This window comes from Gymnogyps californianus, chromosome 17, assembly GCF_018139145.2.
Source record: "Gymnogyps californianus isolate 813 chromosome 17, ASM1813914v2, whole genome shotgun sequence".
Lineage (NCBI taxonomy): Eukaryota > Metazoa > Chordata > Aves > Accipitriformes > Cathartidae > Gymnogyps > Gymnogyps californianus.
Window position 1 is genome coordinate 1,084,145 of NC_059487.1, and position 22,566 is coordinate 1,106,710.

Here is a 22,566-nt window from a genome sequence, read left to right on the forward strand (position 1 = left end):
GCTTCCCTCCCTGCATGCCCTTTTGGTACAAAATGTTACGACTGTGATAAAAGCCAGGGAGGCTCTAAAACATGGATGTGTAGGAGAAGGCGGTGGCCGAAGCAGCATTCTTTGGAGCGGAACATCCCCAAGTGTCAACAACCACCGCCACTGACCAAAGATGGTTGGGTTTCTTCAGTCACTTGAATTTTTTTCCTCTCGTCCCTGGCAGGCTCTGTGCGGCTGTAGGAGGAGTTTGCGGTCACCTCCCCCTCTGAGGCACTGCGGCCAGATTCCCCCGAGGAGGTGAGCCCCTTAATTCTCCCGGGAAAATATCAAACCCAGTCCAGGGCATGTTATGCTGGTGGCCTGAGGCCATGAAGACCTTCTGCCCCATGGTCCTGTTTCCCAGCCTCCCCGGGCATCAGAAGGGTGCTGGGTGCTGGGTCTTTTGCATGGTGATGGTGTCTGTGCATGGTCTTCTCGTGGTGGCCCCAGAAGTTGTGCAGCTGCGCGTGGGCCTGGCCGGGTCCCCGGTGTGCGGCGGGAGCTGAGGGAGGGCTGGGATGAACTCTCCCTCCCGGGGGTCACTGCACACTGAGCCCTGGGTCCCTGATGCTGCTTTGCTCCTTCCCGTCCGCACATGAAACCTGCTCGCCGGCTTCAGTGCTGGTGGCTGCGGCTGGTCTGGGCACACAGCCCAGGGCTCGAGTTCTGCTTTCCCCTCGCCTCCAAACTCCCTTTCTCACATCCATCTCTAATAAGGCCAAAAAAGGAGCAGAACAGCAGCCCCGCTCCGTTCCTGCAGTGCCGAGCAGGATGGGGGGCTCCTCCCGCAGCTCCGGTGCCTCTGGCTGGCAGTGTGGCTCCCCCGACACCGGCACCCCTCGGCAGCAGGGACAGAGCAGAGCAATGCCACATCCCAAGGGCATCCTGAGCAGGGCTGTGCTGGAGGAAAGGGATGGTTTAACAACAAATTAGGCAGGGAAGATGAACTGCTCCCTGCTCACTCCTCCAGCGTATGACAACCTAGTCCGAGTGTCCTGCTGGCTCCGGAGGCGGGATGTCCGCTCCCACGCAGTCTTGGTGCTGGGAGAGGTGCCTGGCAAAGCTTTACGAGTGGAAGGATGCCCCGGCTGCAGCACTGCCCTGCAGCCTCTTGTGCCAGTGTGGGATGCTGCAAGGCATCACCCACGCTGGCCCTCGTGCCACCCTGGGAGAGGAGATGGGAACTGCTGCCTGTGCTGGACTACACCCGCTGCCGTGCTGTCATGTGCCGAGGTGTGGGCTGGCCGTGCGTTGTGCAGGGCCAGTGCTTGCCTGTTCGTAAACGTAGCTGTGTTGTGGCTCGCTGGTACTAGCAACTGATTTTGGGAAGAGCCATTGGGCAGAGATTTAACCACAGCCTCTCCAAGGGGCCATCGTTCACCCTGCAGGAGGGTCCTCTGGGACAGCCCAGGCTGTTTGAATCACTCTTTCCCTACCCCGACCAAAAGCATCCAGCAGATGCACACCATGCACCTCGCTGCTGGGATCTCGCAGCGGAGAGGAGCTCGCTGTGAGCAGGAGATGATGTCCGTCTCCGGCTGTGCTGCAGACCGCAGGGCAGCCCCACGCGGTGCCGGAGCCTCGTCAGCGCTTTTAGAGGTGGCTCCTGCAGTCGCGTGGCCAGCTTTGGAGGAGCCCCCCTTGGGAAACCCTTAGCAGCATATCCCAGGTGATCGTAGCTTCTGAACACGCGGGAACACCCCGGGGCCTGGGGACAGGCTGCTGCCACCGCAAGAGGAGCTGCCCCGTCCCCTCCCTGCCCAGGCACCCCTCCTTCATGCCAGCCAGACCTGCCACGAGCCCGCTCAGCCCGCCGGCCCAGCAGCAGCTCCCTGCTGTTTTATTTTTCGGCTGGGATAGTGAGCTGGAGCAGCACAGGAGAAGATGCAGGGTAGGGAAGGGTGGAAGCGGGCAGGAGGGAGGAGGCCGGGGCCGGGCCGGGGCCCGCCTGCCCTGGCAGCGCTGCAATGTCCCTTTGGCTTATCCCACCCTCGCCAGCACAGCCAGGAAGCAGCACCAGGATGGAGTTGCTCATTTGGTTTTTACCAAGGAGGAAACATATGGCGGTTTATTTTTCTGATAACTGTGGGTCTTTGCTCTTTCTCTTTAAAACTAAACTATTTTCTTTGCTAACTTATGAACTTTTTAAGCCAGCCCTGTGGCCCCTTGGGTCTGACTCTCAGGTGGGGAAGGCACAAGCCCAGTGGTGCAGGAGGCAGGGAGATTATCTTGGCAGGAGCGGTGGCAGAAGGACGAGGGAATAAGGGCAGCCGGTGATGGGGCGAGTGTGGTGATCAGATCGGCGCATGGCTTTCGTGCCAGGCTGGCTGGGGTCTCACCCTAGTGCTAACCTCCTCGGCTCTGCTGCCTGAGATCAGCAGCTCCTGGGCTGGAGCAGCGCTGGGATGGGGCTTTCAGCGGGGGGTTGCAGGAGCAGGACCAGTCTCCGTGGGTTTCCTTCTTGCCGAGGAGGAAGGAAGGAGGAGGAAGGTGGAGGAAGAAGGAAGCCGGAGGTTTGGTGGCTGCAGCAGTTGGCTCAGCTGAGTCCATCCCAGCGTGCAGGGCATTATGGCCGGGCATTCCCTGAAATGGACTGGGCGTCAGGTTTTTGGGAATCCCAGAAAGCATGGGCTCGAAGACCTGGGGAGCACGGCCATCGAGCCCTCGTGCAGAGCACTGATCGCCCCTGTTGAATCAGGCCTCGCTGCAAATCACTTCTGTCTCATGCAAGAGGCACCCTTCCCCACACTGACCCAAAAAGGTCTCTTCCCAAGTCCCATCCAGCCCAAGGAGGTCTGCAAGCAGCAGAAATAGAATGATGAGGAGATGACCAGGCCGAGCTGGACCTTGGGACCAAGCATCTTTCCAGGGCATATTTTGGATCAAACAGCAAAACCATGTGCTGTCAAAATCGCACTTAATCCTCCTAACGAGAACCATCTCTCTGGAGAGGGTGCCAAGCCGTGCTTCTGCTGCTGGTCACAGCTGGGGCAGGGTAAATATTTGGATAATATTAATTCATGTGGTGAGAGCAAAACTCCTGCTTATTTCTCTAGTCTTCTGCTAATAATTCGGCATGTTTTGAAAGCTGAGCCCAGTGCCATGGGCCAGCGGCAGAGCTTTTAATGCTGGTTCTGGCCCGGCAAAGCGAAGTTGTGGTGTTCAGCTGAGCTTCCCCACGCCGCTGCCTGGGGGATGGTTACGGGCCGGCAGTGCACGCTGGTGCCTGGCAGGGCTCGCAGAAAGAGGCTGTCCCATCGCAAAGAGCTTTGTAGTGCAGCAGTGCTGGAAGAAGCAGCGGGCAAGAGATGGGCTGCGGGGGGTGAGATCTCCTGCCCACCCAGCCGTGGGCATGGCTGGGCTCTCCAGTCCTGCTGCTCTCCTCAGCTGGCTGGTGGCAAACATCTCTTTCCTGGTGGGCACTGGGAAAGGACCGAGCGTTTGGGGGATGGCGGGGTGATTTGATGACCGCTGTTAGGCGCTGGCTGCTGGCCAGGGCAGCTCGGGGCAGCGCAAGGGAGGGGGCTGAGGGCAGTGCGGTTTCCATCCCAGTGCCTGTGGCCACTGGGGTTCATGGGGGACGAGGGGGGGACTGTCTCCCCGGGGGGACATGGAGCACGTCCCCTGCAGATGAAGGGCCCAGCTTGGGCTTGGCGAGTGCTGCCAGGCTCTCTGGCATGGTGCGCTGCTCCCGCAGTGGGATGGGAGCGGGTGTTGGGGTAGGGGAGAGTCCCCAGCCCCCTCTGAGCTTGGCTGGGCACCGCGGTGCCAGGCAGCCCTGACACCGTACTGACACCGTAGCTGGGATTTGGCACTTACGGCAGCCCCCGGGATGTCCTTCCAGCGCAGCCCAGCTAGGGGAGCCTGGGGACCGCAGCAGGGTGGGGACCAGGCTGGTGGCTGCTCCAGCCCCTACCTCTGCAACCCCTTGAAAGAGGGATAGCTGGAGGGGAGGGAAAGAGCTGGGAAGCAGGAACGGTCTGGGGAGGGCTGGCAGGAGCTGTGCGGGTGCAGGAGAAGGCTGTTTGCTCTGCCCTAGTCTGTGCCAGTGCTGGGGTCCCGCTGGGAGAGATGCTCCCCAAGGCCCTGCGGTCCCCCTGGGTGCATCAGCATTAAGGGCCCAGCTGGGAAGCAGATCCTGGAGCAGCACGCCCAGGGTAGCCAGACCAGCCGGGCACGGTTGCTGGCACGCAGCTCGCTGGTGGTGTTGCTTTGTGCTGCTTCACGCAACATGATGTGGCTCCTTAACTGCTCCGTGTCCCCTGCCAGAGAAGGCAGGAACCCAGGCAGCCCTGCTGCCCACCATGGCATGGGGCACACAGCAGAATTCCCCACGGAATTCATTCATAATCCATTACTTTAACATTGGCCCCCCAGCTGCTCCCCACGCCAGACGCTGACCCAGATGGGGAAACTGAGGCACGGGGCTGCGTGTGAGGGAGAAATGGCTGCGGTAGAAACATGAGGGCTCTGAGCAGCATCTCTCCCTTGGGCTGACCTCGCCCCAGACTTTCTCGCAGGGCCATGCTGAGCTGGCAGCCGACACCGTCCCTCTGCCAGTCTGGTCTTTGCTGGCATCTTGCTGAGCTATGCTTGGCAGGATTCGACTGGGAGAGGCCTGCGCATCCTCCTCTCAGGCAACACTGATGGTCGCTGGGGGTGCCGAGCACGCTGTACGGATCCCATTTGGGTCCCCAGCACCCATGGCGCAGGGTGTCTTAAATACTGACTGCATCCCTCAGCCTGGCAGTGTGGGGCGATATCACCAAACCCCTGCTCGGAGGCCGTGAAGGGGCTTGGGTACCATCTCCGGGTGGGAATGGGCTCTCCGCTCCAGCCCGGCTCTGCTGGGCGCTCGCCAGCACGGGCTGGGGGCAGGACCCCCCCTTTGAAAGACCAGGTTTTCCTGCCGTGGCCCTGCCTCGGTGGTGTTTGGGGTCCACACGGTCCCTTTGCCATTCCCCATGGGACACTCATTGCCCCAGCCGTGTCCCCAAAGGTCTGTCCATCCCACTGCTGCCTCTGTCTTTGCCCCTCCGGGCTGTTCCCTTCTCCTGGCATTCATTACCTGTAACAACAGCACCAGTCCTCAGCACCCCACAGTCCCGGCATTGCTTGGCTGCCCTCCCCTGCCCCGCAGGGGCTCTGCAGCCCCCCAGAGGTCCCCTAGCCCTCTCTCCCCTCCACTTCGGGGCCCTTCCCATGGGCTCCCCCGGGCAGAGTGTGGGGCGCACCCGGGCACCGCGGTGGGGAGGGAGGCAGTGAGCGGCCTTTGGCCTGGCCGGACTGGCGGTGGCGGGAGGTGGGATGGATGGAGGGGGAAGGGAGGCGGTGGTATGTGAGGAATGTGCCTGGAGCAGATAACCCCTTCCCGCTGGGTGCTGGGTGCTGTGCCGAGCCCACCTCCCGGGGACGTGGCTGGGGGCTGCTTTTGCACAGCGAAATGGAGGATGCCAGGGAGACCCATCGCGCCGGGAGCTGGGCTGGGGAGAGCCCTGCCAGAGGAGGGGAGGCCTGGGGGGGTACAGCTAAGCTCTGCCCAAAATGCTGAGGCACCGGTCCCCGTGGCCTCCCCGGGACTGACGGCAGTGGGGGGATGCTGGGTGCTGGGCTTGGCATCTCTCCCTGTGCCTGGGATGCAAAGGGGACAGGCTGCAAGCTGGTTTGGGGGGTTTGGGGGCTGAGGGTGCAGGCAGGGAGCCCTGCCTGCAGCCTGTGGGGACAGCCCTGGGGAAGGGGTGCCACTGAGCGCTGCCTGCTCTTGTGACTTCCCAGAGGACTCATGAGAGCCTGAGTCTCGCCTGTCCCCATGTCCGACCCTGCGAGCGCCTTATCTCACTGTTGCCAAACGGTGTGACAGCCAGGGAAACTGAGGCACAGGACCGGAGGTGCCAGGAGTTGTGTGTCCCTGCCTCTGCTCCGGCCCCCTGGGCTCTGCCTGTCCCCAGCCCTCCTGACGCTCCTGCCTGCTGCCCTGCCCCTAGGTACCACCCCAGCCGCCAAGATGTCCAGCAAACGTGCCAAAGCCAAGACCACCAAGAAGCGCCCTCAGCGTGCCACCTCCAACGTCTTCGCCATGTTTGACCAGTCGCAGATCCAGGAGTTCAAGGAAGCCTTCAACATGATCGACCAGAACCGCGACGGCTTCATTGACAAGGAGGATCTGCACGACATGCTGGCTTCCCTCGGTGAGGAGATCCTTCCCTCGTGCCTCCACGTGTCCCTTAGCCCCTCTGCCCTCAATGCCTCCTCGGCAAGTGGGGAGAGCTGCTGGGTGACCTAGTGCCTCACACCCAGCGTTGAAGACCAGCTTTGGTGGGATGCCATTGAGGCACAGCCCTCCTGCTTTGGGCCAGCCCGATGCTGGATGCAAAATCTGGGGGGGGGGATTTCTCTGCTGGAGTGTCCAGCACCAGTTGACCGTAGAAGGTGCGTTTGTGGAGGCACCCAAGGGCAGCAGCTTGGTGTGTTGCTCTCACAGCCGTGCTCACTAGAAGGGAAGAGACCCTTGGGGTTGGAGAAGCTCTGCCCTAGGAGCAACCACCAGCCGCAGCCATTGAGTAATTGCGTAGTCTCACTCCAGAATATTGCCTGGGGTCGTCCCCTGCACGACAAAGCCCTCCTGTTGCTCTCGGCGTGGGTGACAGAAGAGGCCGGTCCCTGCACCAGTATAATACCTCGGCCAGTTGAGACTTGCAGGTCTGGCCGCGCTCCCCACCTGGAGCCCGTTCTTCGCTGCAGGCCACGGCTCCCACCTCCACTCCCTGCGGTACCTCCATGGCGCTTTGGGAGGTCTGTCAATGATTGACCCGGCAGCCAAACCTGTTCTGGAGGTCCTGCCCGGCCGTGGGAGGGACCTCCCTCCTCCCCGTGAGCCGTAGCTCTGGGAGCAGAGAGGGGCCGGGCGCTGGGGGCACGCGGGCCTCAGCAGAGGAGGTTAAACCATCCCTGGTGCCTCCATGGTAGGAGCAGTGCTAGGGACATCAGCAGCACGAGGCTCGTGTGGGGACATTGCTGCCCCTCTCCTTGGGTGGTGCTGGGTGTCCGCTGCCAGGGGCACGGGGAAAAGCCGTGGGTTTAGTTCCTGGTAACCCCCAGATGAATTCCTGCATCTCCCTTGAGGCTGAGCTTGGCAGAGCTTGGTTCCAGGTGGCCTCCGGCATGGATTAAAGCATGGGGAGAGATGCGGGGGGGGAGCACCCGGCACTACGGAAACTCCCTTCCCTTGTCCGTGGGGTGGGTGAACATGTGCCAGCAAATTCATTTGCAATGAAGAAAAAACCAGCTGGCTGGGTGCATGGGCTGGCCATGGGGATGGGTGCTGGGGGGGAACAGGGCCCTGCACCCACACCCCTGTCTGTGTCCGGCAGGGAAGAACCCCACCGACGAGTACCTGGAGGGCATGATGAGCGAGGCGCCGGGACCCATCAACTTCACCATGTTCCTCACCATGTTTGGGGAGAAGCTGAATGGCACCGACCCAGAGGATGTCATCCGCAACGCCTTTGCCTGCTTCGACGAGGAGGCGTCAGGTACGGGCACTGCCTGCACGGCCCCATGCTGCCTGCCTGGGCGCTTTCCCCCTCAGGCACGCAGCCAGGACGAGGGCTGGGGCCAAATCCTTGGGGACAGTCCCCGAGCAGCTCCAGAGTGGGAGAGCTGGGCAGGCAGAAGTGTCTTCGGGAGAGGCGGGGAAGGTCCTGCCGCTCGGCCCTCCCGCAGTGTCCCCTGCTAACCCCACCCCTGCCGTCCCTGCAGGCTTCATTCATGAGGACCATCTGCGTGAGCTGCTGACCACCATGGGAGACAGGTTCACCGACGAGGAGGTGGATGAGATGTACCGGGAGGCGCCCATCGACAAGAAGGGCAACTTCAACTACGTGGAGTTCACCCGCATCCTGAAGCATGGGGCCAAGGACAAGGACGATTAGAGCCCGGGGCCGCTCACCCCCTCTGCCTCCTCCTGCACACGCCTCCCGCCCCTCGGCCCCCCTTGCTGCCCCAAGGCAGGCTCCCCCCATGGGAAACACCTCCTAGGACCAGCACCCCGCATCGGGTCACGCTTGGAGGGGAAGCGCTCCCGTCACTGCGCCGCTGTGTGCCCATCCATCAGCCCCAGACCTCCCCTCCCATCGCCTCTCCCACTCACAGGCTCACCCCGCTGGGACCCCCAGCCTGGCTGTGACCCCCCCCCAGGCAGCCGTTGACCCCCTCGAAGCCACCATGCCGCTGGTCCCTGGGGCCAGGGTGAGCATCCCAGGTGAGCGCTGGCCTGCGGGGATTTTGGCTGGCTCGAGCCTGAGTGATCCCCGTCTCGGGGCCGTAGCACAGAGAGAAAGCATCTCTCCCCTCTCCTCCTGCACTCCCTTCCTTCATGAAAGAAAACTCACTTTGTTTCCTCCTCCCTGGCTGTTTTATGGCTTTAGAGCCTGTGATCTGAGGGATTCGGGAAGCCGAAGCGGTGTATAAAACCTGATGGGTGTGATATGGAGACGTGCTGTGTGTGGCTCCCTCGTGGACTGGTGCCGTGCCGTGCCGTGCCACGCTGCCCGCCTGCCTGGTGGGTTTGGGGGGCGGGTTTGGGCACCGCATCTCCCCACCTCACTGCCGTTGCCAGCCGGGGCCCCTTCCAGCAGGGCAGCCTGTTTTCGAAGCCAAATAGCTCCCAACCCGCGTAAAATCAGCTTGATCATCATTTTCTGCCTTTGCTGATGGGCTGAGGGTCGCTCTGCTCGGCCCCCGTGTCGGGGCGGGCAGACGGGTGGGCTGAGATACAGTTGGCAAGGTGCCGGCCACACTCCCCCCATCAGCTGGTTCGGGGTCCCAGGGGCTCGGCCGCCCTTTTGCATCACCCTGAGCGGGCAGGGGTCGGGGTAAGAGACAGGGAGGGTAAGAAATGGGGAGGGGGGCTGTGCCCTTGGTTTAGTTATTTATCACCACCCTAACAAGGATGTGGGAGCGTGGGGGGCTCCCGCCTTGCAAAGCTACTGTCTTAAGTGCTGCTTGAAGTCAGCCCATCTCCCTGCCCTGGAAGGATGAGTTTTCTGCATTTCTTTATTTAAAATGGGGGAAAATGTGGCGACAAACCCACAGAACCTGGCGGGGGCACAGTGCATGCCGGAGTTGCTCCCAGCGCACTGGGAAAGCTTGGATGGGGTCTGCGGGAGCTCTGTGGGTGCGTGCTGCTGGGATCAGAGGGGTCAGCAGCCCCATCTGTGCTCAGAGAGCTGCCAGGCCCCAGGCGATGCTCTCACCGGGGAGATGACCCACGGTTGAAAAGCTTCTCCTTGGTTCTCGGTGCTTCTATTTCCCAGGCACTGCCAACACAAGGAAAGATGAACTAAATTATCAGGGACACGGAGATGTGAAAAGCTGAACACGTGCTCCCCAGGGTCATGGCTCGTGCTCTGCAGCAACAGCCCCAAACCAGCCCACCTCCAGGCTCGCAGATGCCAAGCTCCTTCCCTAACTCCCTGCTGTACCAGGGAAAAACCTACAGTTCTCCCACTTCCAGAGCAAAGTCCCAGGCCTGAAGGCTGCTGGAGGGCACGACGCTTTTTAAAAAGCCCCCTTTACTGCGACGCACACCAAAGTGAACGTCTCACAGACGTCACTTTGGGGCAGATGGGCTGATCCTGGAGATAAACCGAGTGGCGTGGGAAAGGGCCTCCAGCTTCTGCAAGGTCTCTGCCACGCTGCGGGCAAACTATCTTCTGGAGGCAGCTGCGTCCGGGAGCGACATTCAGCCCCACTGACCCCAAAGGATCGGCTTGTGTGACCAGCCCAGGTTCTCCCAGTGTCGGGAGTGGGATGCACTTGGTGGCTGGCCACCACCAGCTGCGGGCACTGCTGGCCCCCAGCAGAGAGCTGCTCCAGCGTGGGGCTTTCAGAAGTGCTGTCTCAAGCAGCTACTAAAGCTGCTGGGTCTGAGCTGCCCCCTTCACCGGCACGGCCGTGGTTACACTGCAGGACTCTCAGGAGAGGGCATCCTTCAACCCTGATGCCAGCAAAGTAGAGGAACTTTGTTAGTGGACACTGGGCTACGTATGGGAAGAGTAAATATGGCCCTTGCAAAACCGAGTCCTGCCTCCCCCACCTCCTGGAGCTCTTTGCAGGTGGATCAAGAAGTTATTTGGGTAAGAAAGATGGGGCTGTCTTGCAGGACTTCAGAGGCTGAGTGAAAAGCACCGAAATGCAGGTGCAGTCGTAGGTGGGTTGATGGAAAGTGAAGCACATGGGGAAGATCAACTCTGACTTCACGGGTGAGACAACAGGCTCCAAGTGCCCCGAGACAGCCCCAAGGAAAGGTCAGAGCTCAGCGGCTGTCAAAATCAAGAAAAAAAGGAGAAAGAAAATCACATGCTAGGAATTACTAGGAAAAGAAAGGAGATTAAAAGAGAGACCACTGTTCGGCCGTTGCCTACGTCCTTTTATTGCCCACACCTTGAATATAAAAAAGAGAGAGAGCCAAAGTGGAAGTGTCCTGAGAAGGGCAACTGGGAGGTTTGGCAGCACGGACCAGCCTCCATCCGAGGAGGCCCCGGGCAGGCTGAACTCTCTGGCCTGGCAAGGAGACGTGGGAGTGGGGTGGCAGCGTGGGGATGGTGCTGCTTCCCACCCCTCCCTGGGCTGCGCATGGGCATCACCAGACACGCAGGAGCCATGTCTGGCTCAGGGTGTCTGTGGCCACGAGCATCTCTCCCACGGGCTCTGTTCTCACCCTCTTTCAGCACCTGCTTCTAGCCACGGTGGGAGACAGGACGCCGGCAGGCATGCCAGTTCATCCAGCAATGCTCAGAGCCCTTTCTACGCTTCGTTATTTTTTCTCAGTCCTGATACTAACTGAGCCCCTTCCCCTGGTTTTGCTCAGCTGTTGGCTTCCCGGCTTTTCCAGCGGTGCAGAGGCCGGAGGGCAGCCCGTCTGATCACATCGGCTCACATCGTCCATCAGCTGATGCTCTTGGGAGGCCCCTGGTGCCACCAACACAAGCAGATGGGGCAGTTCTGTGCTGTCAGCTGTGCGTTCCCCAAAAACACTTCATCCACTTTGGTCAACCGCTTCATCCAAAGAGGGAGAAAGAAACATCAGCAAACCCCCAAACTATTTGGACCCATGTGAACCTCATGAAGTTCAACCAGGCCAAGTGCAAGGTCCTGCACCTGGGTTGGGGCAATCCCTAGTACCAGCACAGACTGGGGGCTGGATGGGTTGAGAGCAGCCCTGCGGAGAAGGACTTGGGGGTACTGGTGGGTGACAAATTGGACGTGAGCTGGCAATGTGCGCTTGCAGCCCAGAAGGCCAACAGGATCCTGGGCTGCATCAAAAGCAGCGTGGCCAGCAGGTCGACCTGACCTGACTCGGTCATTTCAAAGGTATTAAATAGCACCAAACTAAAACTAGACATTTAATTTCAGAAGCGCTTGCTTGGGGCAGGGGGGCACCACGTTAAGAAAATAACCATCCTTTTGGGTCAATCTAAAAGAGCTGCTCACAGTGGAAAAGTGTTTCCTGATGTTCAGAGGGACCCTCCTGTGTGCCCGTTGGTGCCCACGGCCTCTGGTCCTGTCCCCGGGCACCACTGAGAAGAGCCTGGCTCCGTCCCCTCTGCACCTTCCCTCCAGGGATTCATACACACCGATGAGATACCCCTGAGCCTGCTCTGCTCCAGGCTGAACAGTCCCAGCTCTCTCAGCCTCTCCTCGTAGCAGAGATGCTCCAGTCCCTTCCTCACCTTTGCGGCCCTTCGCTGCACTCTCTCCGGTATGTCCCTGTCTCTCTGGTACTGGGGAGCCCAGCACTGGACCCAGTGCTCCAGGGGTGGCCTCACCAGTGCAGAGCGGAGGGGAAGGATCACCTCCCTCCACCCGCTGTGACACTCCTCCTAACGCAGCCCAGGACACCGTTCGCCGCCTTTGCCGCAAGGGCACGTTGCCGGCTCGTGTTCAGTGTGGTGTCCACCAGGACCCCCAGGGCCTTTTCCGGCAAGCTTTAGCTTTCCAGCTGGGCAGCCCCTGGCACATCCTGGTGCCTGGGGTTGTTCTTCCCCAGGGGCAGGACTTTGCATTTCTCCTCGTTGAACTTCATGAGGTTCCTGTTGGCCCATTTCTTCAGCTCTTGCTCCTGCTGTTACACACAGCCCGGCCAGGGGCCCAGGAGCAGCCCTGGGTGCTCTGGGTGGCAGCTCCTGTTGTCTCAGCTCTCCCCATGGGAATTATTCCCTCCTTTAGCCTGAACAAGAGCTGTCTATGCAGCCCAGGGGGCTTCCTCCAAACCCTGACCCAGGAGTGTTGTTCTCCAGCGCTGTGAGCTCCATCCTGATGTCCTCAGAGCACCACGGCTCCTGTTTCCATGTCCAATGATGCAGGTTATGGGACTATCAAAGAGGCAAAGGATAAGGCAGTACCCACTGAGAGAGGGTCTGCCCTGCCCTGTGGTCTCCGAGAAGGGCAACGGGAACGGCAGAGCTGCCCCACGGGAAGGGGCAGGAGGAGATGGAGGGGCTGTGGTGCCCAAGTGTGGGGCTCCAGCGCTGGAGCCGGGCAGAGCCACGCGGCGCTGGAGGCGGTGAAGCAGCTTGTGCCACAGCTGAGTTGGGCTGAGCCCTGCACCGCGGGGCTGTGGCACGAACAGTCGGACACTGGGTGTTTTTGCGGCGCTGCTTGTTCCCAGTTGGTGCCCAGCCGGCACACACCAGCCCTTACTGGCACTCGAACGCAACTGTCGGTCTCCTCGCCGAGCAGGCAGCGATCGCTTTTAAACCTTCAAACCTGCCTTTAAAGCTCTGCCGGAGGTGGGTGAAGGAGCACACCAGCCCGAGGCTCCCACTCCATCCCTGAGCAGGGGAAGGACGAACCCAGCTATCGTTCCCCCCCCCAACAACTCCAGCCCAAGGCCAGCAAGCCTTGGCTTTTGCAGAGCAAAGGCAGGCTACGAACCAGTAAAAAAGCCCTGTTAACACCACTCCCAGGACCAGTCTTACTGGGGGAATCCCAGCCTGTGGGGAATCCGGTGGCCCTGAGCAGGATCCCCGCTGCTGGAGAGCCAGAGCCAGGCCCCAAGGGCAGGGCTGTAGCCAACAGCCGACACAGCCGACCACAAATCCAATTTTCCTTGCCAAAAATCCAGATTAAATATCAGAGGGTGGGCAAAGGGTGGAGGGAGCCCTGCCCGGGACAGGTCAATGCCTTCGGAGGCTGCCTGGGCTTTCCAGCATCCCCCTTCGGGCTCTTGCTGGCTGATTGTTTTTCAAATTGCTGAAGTTTAATAGTATTATCATGTCAATAGGCCTGGCCAGACTTTGCAGGGCCGGCTGCCGGGGCGGGGGGGGGGGGGGGGGGGGGGGGGGGGACGGGGAACGGGACGGGACACACGAACGACACGACACGACTCAGCCTGGACAAGCCCTTAGCGGGAGCAGGCAGGAAGATGCCCCACAGCCCCTGCCCTGGCCCCTCGCCCCACAAGGCTCCTAATTCCCCATCTGCTGGGAGCTCCCTGGCTCCCGCTCCAGGCTGGGTTTGCCCAGGGATTTAGGCTCCCCACATGCTGCACTCAGGCACCCAGGGGGATTTTTCCAAAGCTGCTTCCACACTTACCTGTATCTGCAGCCCAGGGAGAGCAGGAGGGCTCATGGCCCAGCCCTGGGCAGGTATTTGAGCCCAGGGACCATTTCCCGGTTGTCTCAGTTAGGCAGAAGACTCATGCAGCCTTTTTCAAAGGGTGGGAGCAAAAGCAGACTGCTCAGGAGGACAGTCCTGCCCGGGCACAGCGGCTGACATGGGCCCCGGGGAGCTGCCAGGAGGGCTCTGCGGTGTCACCCACCAGGAACAGGCTGGGTGCCCGGGCAGGGAGCAGAGCAGGCAGGATGAATGCACCCTGCCTGGCAACGGCCCTGGTTTGCAGGCAGGAGCGAGCTGAGTGCGAGAGGCTGGCTGGGGCAGGGGATGCACCATGCACTGGTGCAAACTTCCAGCAGACGGGATTTGCACCCAGGGCTGGCCCCACACCTCGCCTGTGGTTCACCAGCCCATGCTGCGTTTGCATTAACAGAGCAATAGCAATTTGGGGGCACAGTTTCACTCAGGACATTGAAGATTTAGCAGCAACTAAAGAAATGCTTTAAGGAATTCTCCTTTTTTTGCTATTTGATCCTTTATTGCCCCACGCAATCTGCTTTGCACAGACCAAAAACCTACCATAAAGGAAGTTTTTTTGCAGCCTTTCTCAAGACCCGAATGGATACCCATCTTTTTCCCTGCAAGCAGAAAAGAGGGGAGGGAGGGGAAGCTGCAGCACAGCCTGCAAAGGTGGTGGAGCCTGGGAGGGGAGAGCTGCCCCACGGCCAGCTCCTGCACCAGGGTGCCATCAAACACCCGCTGCAAACAAGCTCTGCCTGGAGAAAGACGGAGCAGGACCCGGTGACCATTGGGGCTGCTGTGCCCCACGAGCACACAGGTCCCTGGGGGGATGCACACACGCGTGCTGTACTTGGCTTGGCAAGGATGAGCATGGACATCCCCAAGAGGAAGGATGGACATCCCAAAGAGGACATCCCCAAGAGGGGGGGGGGTCTCTCTGCTGGCACCCCTCTGGGCTGGCCGCTGGACAGGGTCATCTTGGCTTCCCGTGGCAGCACCTTCTCCATCGCAGGAGCTGGAAGGGATCAGTCTGTGTTTCTCACCGCATCGTCCACACAGCCCAGAGGGTGCCTGACCCACGGCACGTGGCACCGCTGCTCAGAACAGCTCTTCTCTCTGTGGTTCCCACCAATGAAGGGTATCGCTCCAGGGTGGAGATGATGGATGCGTCCCCTTCGGGACTCAGCGCTGCTCAGCCGCCTGTCCTGAGCATCTGGCAGAGGGTGAAGGTGTGACCCAGCCCCACATCACAGAAGGGCACGGAGCACGTGGTGGGGAAATCCTGCAGGAGCCACATCCTGGACCAGCAGCATGCTTGCGTGTAAACAGGGCGATTTGGTCTCCAGAACTCAAAAGGTCACCCTGGGCTCTGCTGTTGCAGTGGAGAGGCGCAGGGAGGGCAGGGGCAGCCCAGTAAGGCCTCCAAAGACCTCGCTTGGCCCGTTGGTGATGGACACGGCAAAGGTCCCACCTGATGCCTCCTCCATCACCACCCTTGCTTTGAAACACCTTCCACTGTCATGGGATGTGATGTGCTGAGCTTCTGATTTCCCATTTAGTAAGTCAAAAGGCCACCAAATGAAGCACCGGTGGTGCCTCAGGGTGGTCTGAGGTCCCTGGGGCTGTCACCGGCGCCCGCCCCAGCAGCTCCTGTTCCCAGGCCTGGCCTTGCAACCAGTGCCTGCCTGCTCCCTGCCTGCAGACACCAGCAACCCCTCGGTGCTCTGTTACAGGATTCACCCTTAACATGGCTGGGGGGAAAGAGTTTGTGCAGTGCCTTGTGGGGGTGCCCGTGGGTGGGTGCCCATGGGCGGGTGCCCATGGGCGGGTGTCCCTGGGTGGGTATCCCTGTGTGGGTGTCCGTGGGTGGGTGTCCGTGGGTGGGTGCCCCTGTGTGGATGTCCCTGGGTGGGTGTCCCTGGGCGGGTGTCCCTGGGCGGGTGCCCACGGGCGGGTGTCCCTGTGCGGGTGCCCCTGTTCGGGTTGCCCCTGTTTGGGTGCCGGGGTGCAGCTCCGTGCAGGGGGGGTCCTCGCGGCATTTCTGTGGCCCAGCGCAGCCCACGGGGCCGGGCGGGTGCGGGGGCTCCCTCCCGCCGGGCACCGTGTCCGGGAGCCGGGGCAGAGCCCCATCCCCGCCGCGGGGCCGCTCCGGGCGGGGGTGCCGCCGCCGCCGCCAGGTACCGGCCCGGCGCTCGGCGGGGCGGGGGCTCGGGTGCCCGCTGCCCGGTGCCGCGGCGGTGACAGCCGGGGGCGGGCGGGCCGGGGCCGGGGGCGGGGGGCCCGGCCGAGTTCCTGCCTCCTCGGGAACAAAGGGAACTCTGTCTCGGCATCTGTCACCGCCGCCCACCCAAAACTTTTCGCCGCGCCTCGGCCGCCCGCCCCGCCGCCGCGGGAGGGTCCCGCCGCACCCCCGGCACCGGCACCGGAGCGGCGGCGGCGGCGCGACCCCGGCGCGGCCCATGCAAGGGCCGAGGCGGCGGCGGCGGCGGCCCGGGGGTAAGAGCGCAGCCGGGGCGGGCGGCAAACATGGAGTCCCGGCCGGGCTGCGGGCGCGGCGGGCCGGGCCGGGCCGGGCCGGGCCGGCCGGGCCGGGCCGGGGAGCGCGGGGCGGCGCGGAGCGGAGCGCGGCCCCGCCGCCTTTGTGCGGGCCGGGCCGGGCCGGGCCGGGAGCCGCCCCCGGCATGAAAAGTTTGTGGGAGTCGCGGGTGGGCGCGCTCGGGTGGGTTTTGTTCCCTTTCCGCGTCGTTTCGAACTTGGCCGATGTTGTTTGTTTGGTCGGGGCTATTTTTGGGCCGGTTTCTGCCGGGTGCGGGGTTTGGGGCCGCGGGCGAGTTTCCAGCTTCTCTTTCTTTCTCCTTCGCCTCCCCGGGCGGCGGCGGCGGGGGGGGGGGGGGGCGGCGGGGGGCCGGGGCTCGCCGCTTCCCCCGGCTTTGTGTCCGCGGCGGGCAGGCGCCCCGGCGCCGCGCTACCTGTTGCGGCCGGAGGGGCGGCGGGGGCGGCGGGGCCCGGGCCGGCCCGCACCGCCGAGCCGAGCCCCCGGCCCCTGACAGCAGCGCGGAGAAGTCGCCCCCGCCGCCCCCCGCCTCCATCCCCGCCGCACAATGACCCCGCGTGGCTCCTTCTCCCCCGAGCAACTCCGACTTCCCAGCCCCGGCCTTTTTCTCCTGCTGAGATTTCTTTTATTTTTAATTCCCCCCCCAAAGGCTTGGTTTTTTTCTTGCCCGCTGCGAGTGGCTCCCCCTGAACCCCGCTTGCGTGCGCTGGGCTCACGCCTGTGCAGTCTCCGCAGACCTCCAGGGGCTCTGTTTAGGCGAACCCGAGTGCCGTGGGGTGGGCTGTTGTTTCCAGCGGTGCCTGTAGCTTCTCCTCCCCCCGGGGGGGCCTCTGCCTCTGGATCATCCCCCCTACCGGGCGGGCGAGGAGGCGGTGAGCCACCCCCCACATTCGAGGCGGTTGAGGGGGGGGGGGAGGTCTGTGGCTGCATCCCCCCACGCTCCCCTGGCCGGGACGCTGCCTGATGCCTGCTCTTTGGTTTCCACCTTGCCAGGCTTTAACCAGGAGAGATCTGCGGGCAGCTCCACCATGTCGGATAGCGACCTCGGGGAGGACGACAGCGCCACATCCCCGGACCCCTCGCAGTCCAACAAGAGGAAGAGAAGGGGCAATCTCCCCAAGGAGTCCGTGAAGATCCTCCGGGACTGGCTGTACGAGCACCGCTTCAATGCCTACCCCTCCGAGCAGGAGAAGCTCAGTCTCTCGGGGCAGACCAGCCTCTCTGTGCTGCAGGTAGGAGCCAGTCCCCCACACACTGGGGATGCCGTTGGGTCCTCTGCCACGGTGCTTGGGCCGGGCCAGGCTGGGAGAACCCCACCGAAGATCCCAAAGGACTTGGCACGCTGGAACCACTTGCCTCTGAAGGGCAGCGAGGAGGCAAGGGAGGGAACGGGAGGGAAGCAAAGCCACCTGCGTGTGGGCAGCCTCTTTGGGAGAGGTCTGAGCCTCAGGGACCAGTTTCATGGCAGTGCTGGAGCAGAGCTTTTTGGCCGGCCAGAAGATGGAGGAACTGGGATGGGGACAAACTAAGCAATACCCTGTTGTTCGTAAAAGCTGCCACAGGTGGGAGGGTTTCAGGGGGGTGCTGCTTTATCCTGTTCCCCTGGGCACCCCCCAGCAAAGGGGCCAAGGCTGCCACCCCCCTGCAGGCAGAGCTGGGCAGGGGACAACCATCTTAGGAGAGAGAAGTTGGGCTGGGCTGGGCTTTGACCCCAGGTGGGCCATTAGCAGCACTAAGTACTGGCTGGCCCACCTGGCCCCAGTTACACCAGTTGCATTAAGGGGAGCCTAGCCCAGCTGAGTGCTCCTGGGCAGGTGTCCCCCTGCCCCACTCCTGGTTGTGGGCTGATGTTCTCCTTGGGGTGCTGTGATGGGTGCCCAGCCAGGAGCCCTGGTTAGCAGTGGGGGTGCGCAGTGCTTTTCCTTTCAGCTTTGCCTTTCACCCTGCCTGCTGTTAGGGTGGCAGGGAGAACCGGCCTGCAGCTGCCTGTCCCTTTGATCCACGCGAAGGCCAGCGGCCTCCAGGCAGGGGGACCCCTGTGTGCCCAGGGCCCCGTCCCCCCTCTCCCAGCCTGGCAGGGTGGGAGATGAACAGGGGCTTTGCTCTGTTCTCTGGTTCTAGGGGCACAGCGGGGTGGGAAACAGCTCTTGTGTGCAGGGGAGCAGGCAAGGGCCAGCGGGTTTGCAGCTGAGCTCTTCTCCTTGGGGCTTCCTCTGCACCTCTGGCTCCTTTCCCTGCGGCTCAGCGCAGTCCTGGCCAGCTGTCCCGGCCACGGCCCAGACACCGGTGTGTGGGCAGTGGCTGTCTGGTTTCCCTCTTCCTGGCCGGCAAGGCAAACTTTTTTCATTTTAATGTATTTCTTTAAATGCTGGCTGTGCAACAGATTTGTGTCCGGGCAGCTGCTCTGAGGGGAGGCTGGTGGTCCTGGGAGGGCTTGAGTCAGAGTGGTGGGGAGAGCAGCGATGGGTTCGGGGCTGTGGGAGTCTGGGCTTGTCCTGGACCAGGGTTGGCACGGCGGTGCCTGGCATGCAGGGGTTTACCCCAGGGCTTGCGGCAGTGGGGCCGGCAGGTGCCCGGCTGTCCATGCCCTGAGCTCTTTGGGACCAAGGAGGGTGTTGGCAGGCACATGGGCTTGTGTTGAGGTGTGGCCTTGCCGTGCACCGGCCATTGTCTGCCCCATGGGACCCCCTGCAGCCAGCGTGTGCCTGGTGAGGAGGCTGCCCCTGTACCCCCCAGGCAGGGGGTCCCAGCCCGGTGGCATTTCCCAGGGCCAGCTGAGGGCTTTCACCCGGATTTCTGTCAGTCTGAGGTGACGCAACAGGACACGGTGGGGGCTGCTCCATCTGACAAGGAGAAGCCTATTGGGGTGGAGGTGTGGGACACCCTATGGCAAGGCTGGAGTGACTACGGGGTTTGATCCGTCAGTGCTGATCCGACCCCTCCAGGAGCCTCTCGAGCGCAGGGCTCTGCTGCAGCCCCTGGCCCCCGGTTGTTTATTTGTGCATCCCCCTGCCCGGTCCGGCGGCATGGGGAGCTGGAGCCAGGCGCTGGCGGCCAGGGATCAGGAGTGCAGCAACCCTGGCTCTCTGGGGAGACCGGGAAGCCATGTGTCTCCCTTGCAGAAAGTCAGGAGGTAAGAAAGTGGTGCCTGCTCCTGGCGAGGCTTCCCGGACAACAGCAGGCTTCCAAGCCCGTGCTCTCCTGTGGGGATGGGCTTTTGCTCCCTGCAGAGGGGATGCCGCTCTCGCGGCAATGGTGGGGACAGACGCTGCCCAAAGTGACGGTCCAGTGTGCGCTGGTGGTGGGGCCAAGCGATGGCCGTGTTTAAAAAAAAAAAAACCAAAACCCAAACAAAAGCGAGCTGCTTGCTTCAAAGCTGAGGCATATCCCAGCTCCCCAGGCGGGTGACACCATGCGGTGTCCTGTGTTGTCACTGGTAGTTGTTGTGTGCCTGTCTCCGTGCCGCGTTGTCCAGAGGGAGTTGAATGCTGGAAGGAGCATGGCAGGGGGGGACCGGCACGATTTTGGGGGGCTTCTCAGCGCTGCAGAGTTGGTTGGGCTTTTTCTTGGGAGTCCAGCCCTCTGGTTGGGGATTACAGTGGTTGATGGCCATGGGATTGCAAGATCACATCAAGGGGACCCGGCTAAGGCTTACAAGGGAGGGTGTTTGGGAGGGAAAAGGGGGTGAGACTGGTGTATTTGAGGGTGTTAAATGCCAAATATTGTCTTAGAAACAAAAAAAGGACAACTGAGATCTTGCTGTGATTGAAGTTGTGGTCAGTTCTCTCTCCCCAGGGGAAATATTTTACGTAGCTGTTGATTTAGGAAAGATCAGTCACTTTTTTCCCCCCGATTTATTTTCTTCTAATTGTTTTATAGGAAGAAGGCAGTTATTTTAATGTAGCATTTTATATAAAGATGCTGAAACAATACATGGCCGAGACTGAATACATGGCCGCTGTGTTTCTGAGGGGCTTCCAGAGGTGTAGCCGCAGAGCTCTGCCTCTTTGTTGTGCAGATGTTTGGAAGAGCCTTTAAAGTTAGCTGTAACCTCACTCGGCAGCAGGAGGCATGGGAAGGTGTCGATGTACTGCCGCAGTCCTTGCCGCCCTGTTAGGGGATGGGGGGCTGCAGCTCTGTGAGCTGATGGTTTTTAGGGTTTTCCATCCATGCTGCTGTCCTGCCGTCTGTCTGCTCCGGGCAGCCTCAGTGCTCCCGTCCAGAGCGGCAGCATGTTGGCACCGGCATCAGCGTGTGAAGCGTGGCCGGGCACGCCGACGTCCGGGGTGGGTTGCCTGGAGAGGGGAAAACTCCCCCCAGACCGGGGACCTGCTGGAGGCCGCTGGACTCCGAGCTGGCTCTGTGCAATGCCACAGCCTCTGGTTGGGGGGATGGCAGGAGCCCCCCGGGAGGCTGCTGGGAGCTGCACCCCGCTTTATGTGCATGCGGCTGGGTACAGTCAGTTGCCGGGACTTTGGGGCTGCGGTGGGGGGACGGCGCTGAGCCCATCCTTCCCAGGGAGCGGGCAGCTCTGCTTGAGAGCCGCTGCGGCTCCAGCGGCTCTGTGCAGCCTTGCTCTGGCTTGCAGGGCCGCTCGGCCCCAAAGCTGCCCAGGCTCTGTTTGTTCGGTGTGCTGACATGGTGAGCAGATGCCGGCGGTGCCGTGGGGGGCTGGCACCCATGCACCGTTGCCGGCAGGGCTGAGTGGGAGCGTTGCACCGCGGGCAGCCCGGACAGGGGTGCAGGGAGGAAGGGGCCGCCTCAGGCAGGCAGTGCCAGGCAGGAAGCAGCCGGCATTGGGGTTTCCGTGGGTGGCTGGGCAACCCCTGCCAGGAGTAGCTCTGCCTCTCTGGAGCCCCACGGGAAGGAGGTGAGGGGCTGAGGGGGAGAGCTGTGTTTGCTGGGGTGCGTGGGAGCTGCTTGTTGGGTCCGGGGGGGGATTCTGCTGGCTTGGCTTCGGGCTGCTGCCCCCCCGGCTGGCGCTGTGCATGCATGGCAGCCCCGCGCTGACAGCACTGCACCCCTCTCTCCTCCCAGATCTGCAACTGGTTCATCAATGCCAGGAGGCGGCTGCTCCCCGACATGCTGCGCAAGGATGGGAAGGACCCCAACCAGTTCACCATCTCCCGCCGAGGGGGCAAAGCTGGTGACGTGGCCCTGCCGCGGGGGGCTGCTGCCGGCTCCGGGGTGCTGGTGGTACCTCCCGTGACGGCTGCGGGGGCCTCCAAGGTGCTGTCGATGTCCGTGTGCCCGCAGGTACTGTGCCACCCCGCCCAGGCGCTGGGCAGCAACCTGACGGTGGTGAGCGCCCACAGCCCCGACTGGGAGAAGCCCCCTGGCCTGCAGCGAGCGGAGCCGGACCCTGCCCCCAAAGCGCCGCTGGGTGCCACTGGCAGCACCATGACCTTGCTGGCCCGGGCCGAGGCGGCCAGCCCCACCAGCGGACTCTTCAACACGCCGCCCCCCACACCCCCCGAGCTCTTCGGCGACGACTTCAGCAGCTTCCAGCTGCTGGTGGAGGTGGCGCTGCAGAAGGCGGCCGAGCTGGAGTCGCAGCGGCAGGGCGGGCAGCTGCCCCTCTCGCCCCAGACTGAGCCCCCGGGAGCCTCCGTCTCCAAATAACCCCCTGGGCCGGGTCCCGCAGGGTGCCCTTCCTTGGGGGGTGCCTGACCCTCCCGGCCTCGTGCCGCCCGTCTGCCTGCACCCCCCGACCAGCTCATCTCAGAAGCGGACTCCTGCCTTCTGGGGGGCTCTGGTCTCTGTCAGCCAAGGGGGGAGAGGAAGGACTGTCCCATCCTGCCATCCTCTCGCTGGGGAGATGCCCCCCGCCTGCTGCCCTTGCCGCCGAGGATGGTGCCCCGGGTATGCGGGAGGATGCGGCCGCTGCAATCTGGCCGTTGTGAAAAGACCTTTGCAGCTTTACTGACCTCTCCCTGCCGCGACTGACGGTTACTGTGGAGCTCCCCTTGGAAAACCTGCTGACTTCTTTTTCTCTCGCCTGTAAACAAGGGTCCAGCCAACACCGTTTCTTCAGGGAGAGAAAGAGAGAATTTATTTTTTTTTTTTTAAAGTTGGTGTCTGTTTTAAGGACTATGGATGAAAAGCGTTTTCTCCCAAATCTCTGATCTCTCTCCCTGTGGCCCCCCCCCCCCCCTTTTTTTATCCTTTTTTTTTTTTTTGTGGAGGGCCTTTCTGGTACCTTGTGCTGGCCAGGAGCCCTGCCTTGCCCAGGGAAGGGCAAAGGACAGATGAACTGGAAACCTGAAGTCTGTGGCATTTTCTCGCACAGAAAACATGGGACCCTCCTCTTCTGCTTTAGGGTGTTACAGTTGCTGCCAGTAGAAATC

General features: G+C 62.1%; 2 protein-coding genes across 2 annotated transcripts; both read left to right on the top strand.

Annotated features, from left to right (window-relative positions):
• The first annotated feature begins 211 nt into the window (after positions 1 to 211).
• MYL9 (myosin light chain 9) lies at positions 212 to 8,518 on the top strand. The gene is made up of 4 exons (XM_050907090.1): positions 212 to 285; positions 6,012 to 6,215; positions 7,398 to 7,559; positions 7,786 to 8,518. The coding sequence occupies exons 2-4, from the start codon at positions 6,032 to 6,034 to the stop codon at positions 7,956 to 7,958; spliced, it is 519 nt and encodes a 172-aa protein (XP_050763047.1). The 5' UTR covers positions 212 to 285; positions 6,012 to 6,031; the 3' UTR covers positions 7,959 to 8,518.
• Positions 8,519 to 16,114: 7,596 nt separating this feature from the next.
• Positions 16,115 to 22,327, top strand: TGIF2 (TGFB induced factor homeobox 2). The gene is made up of 3 exons (XM_050907388.1): positions 16,115 to 16,161; positions 17,213 to 17,451; positions 21,257 to 22,327. The coding sequence occupies exons 1-3, from the start codon at positions 16,125 to 16,127 to the stop codon at positions 21,839 to 21,841; spliced, it is 861 nt and encodes a 286-aa protein (XP_050763345.1). The 5' UTR covers positions 16,115 to 16,124; the 3' UTR covers positions 21,842 to 22,327.
• The last annotated feature ends 239 nt before the right edge of the window (positions 22,328 to 22,566 follow it).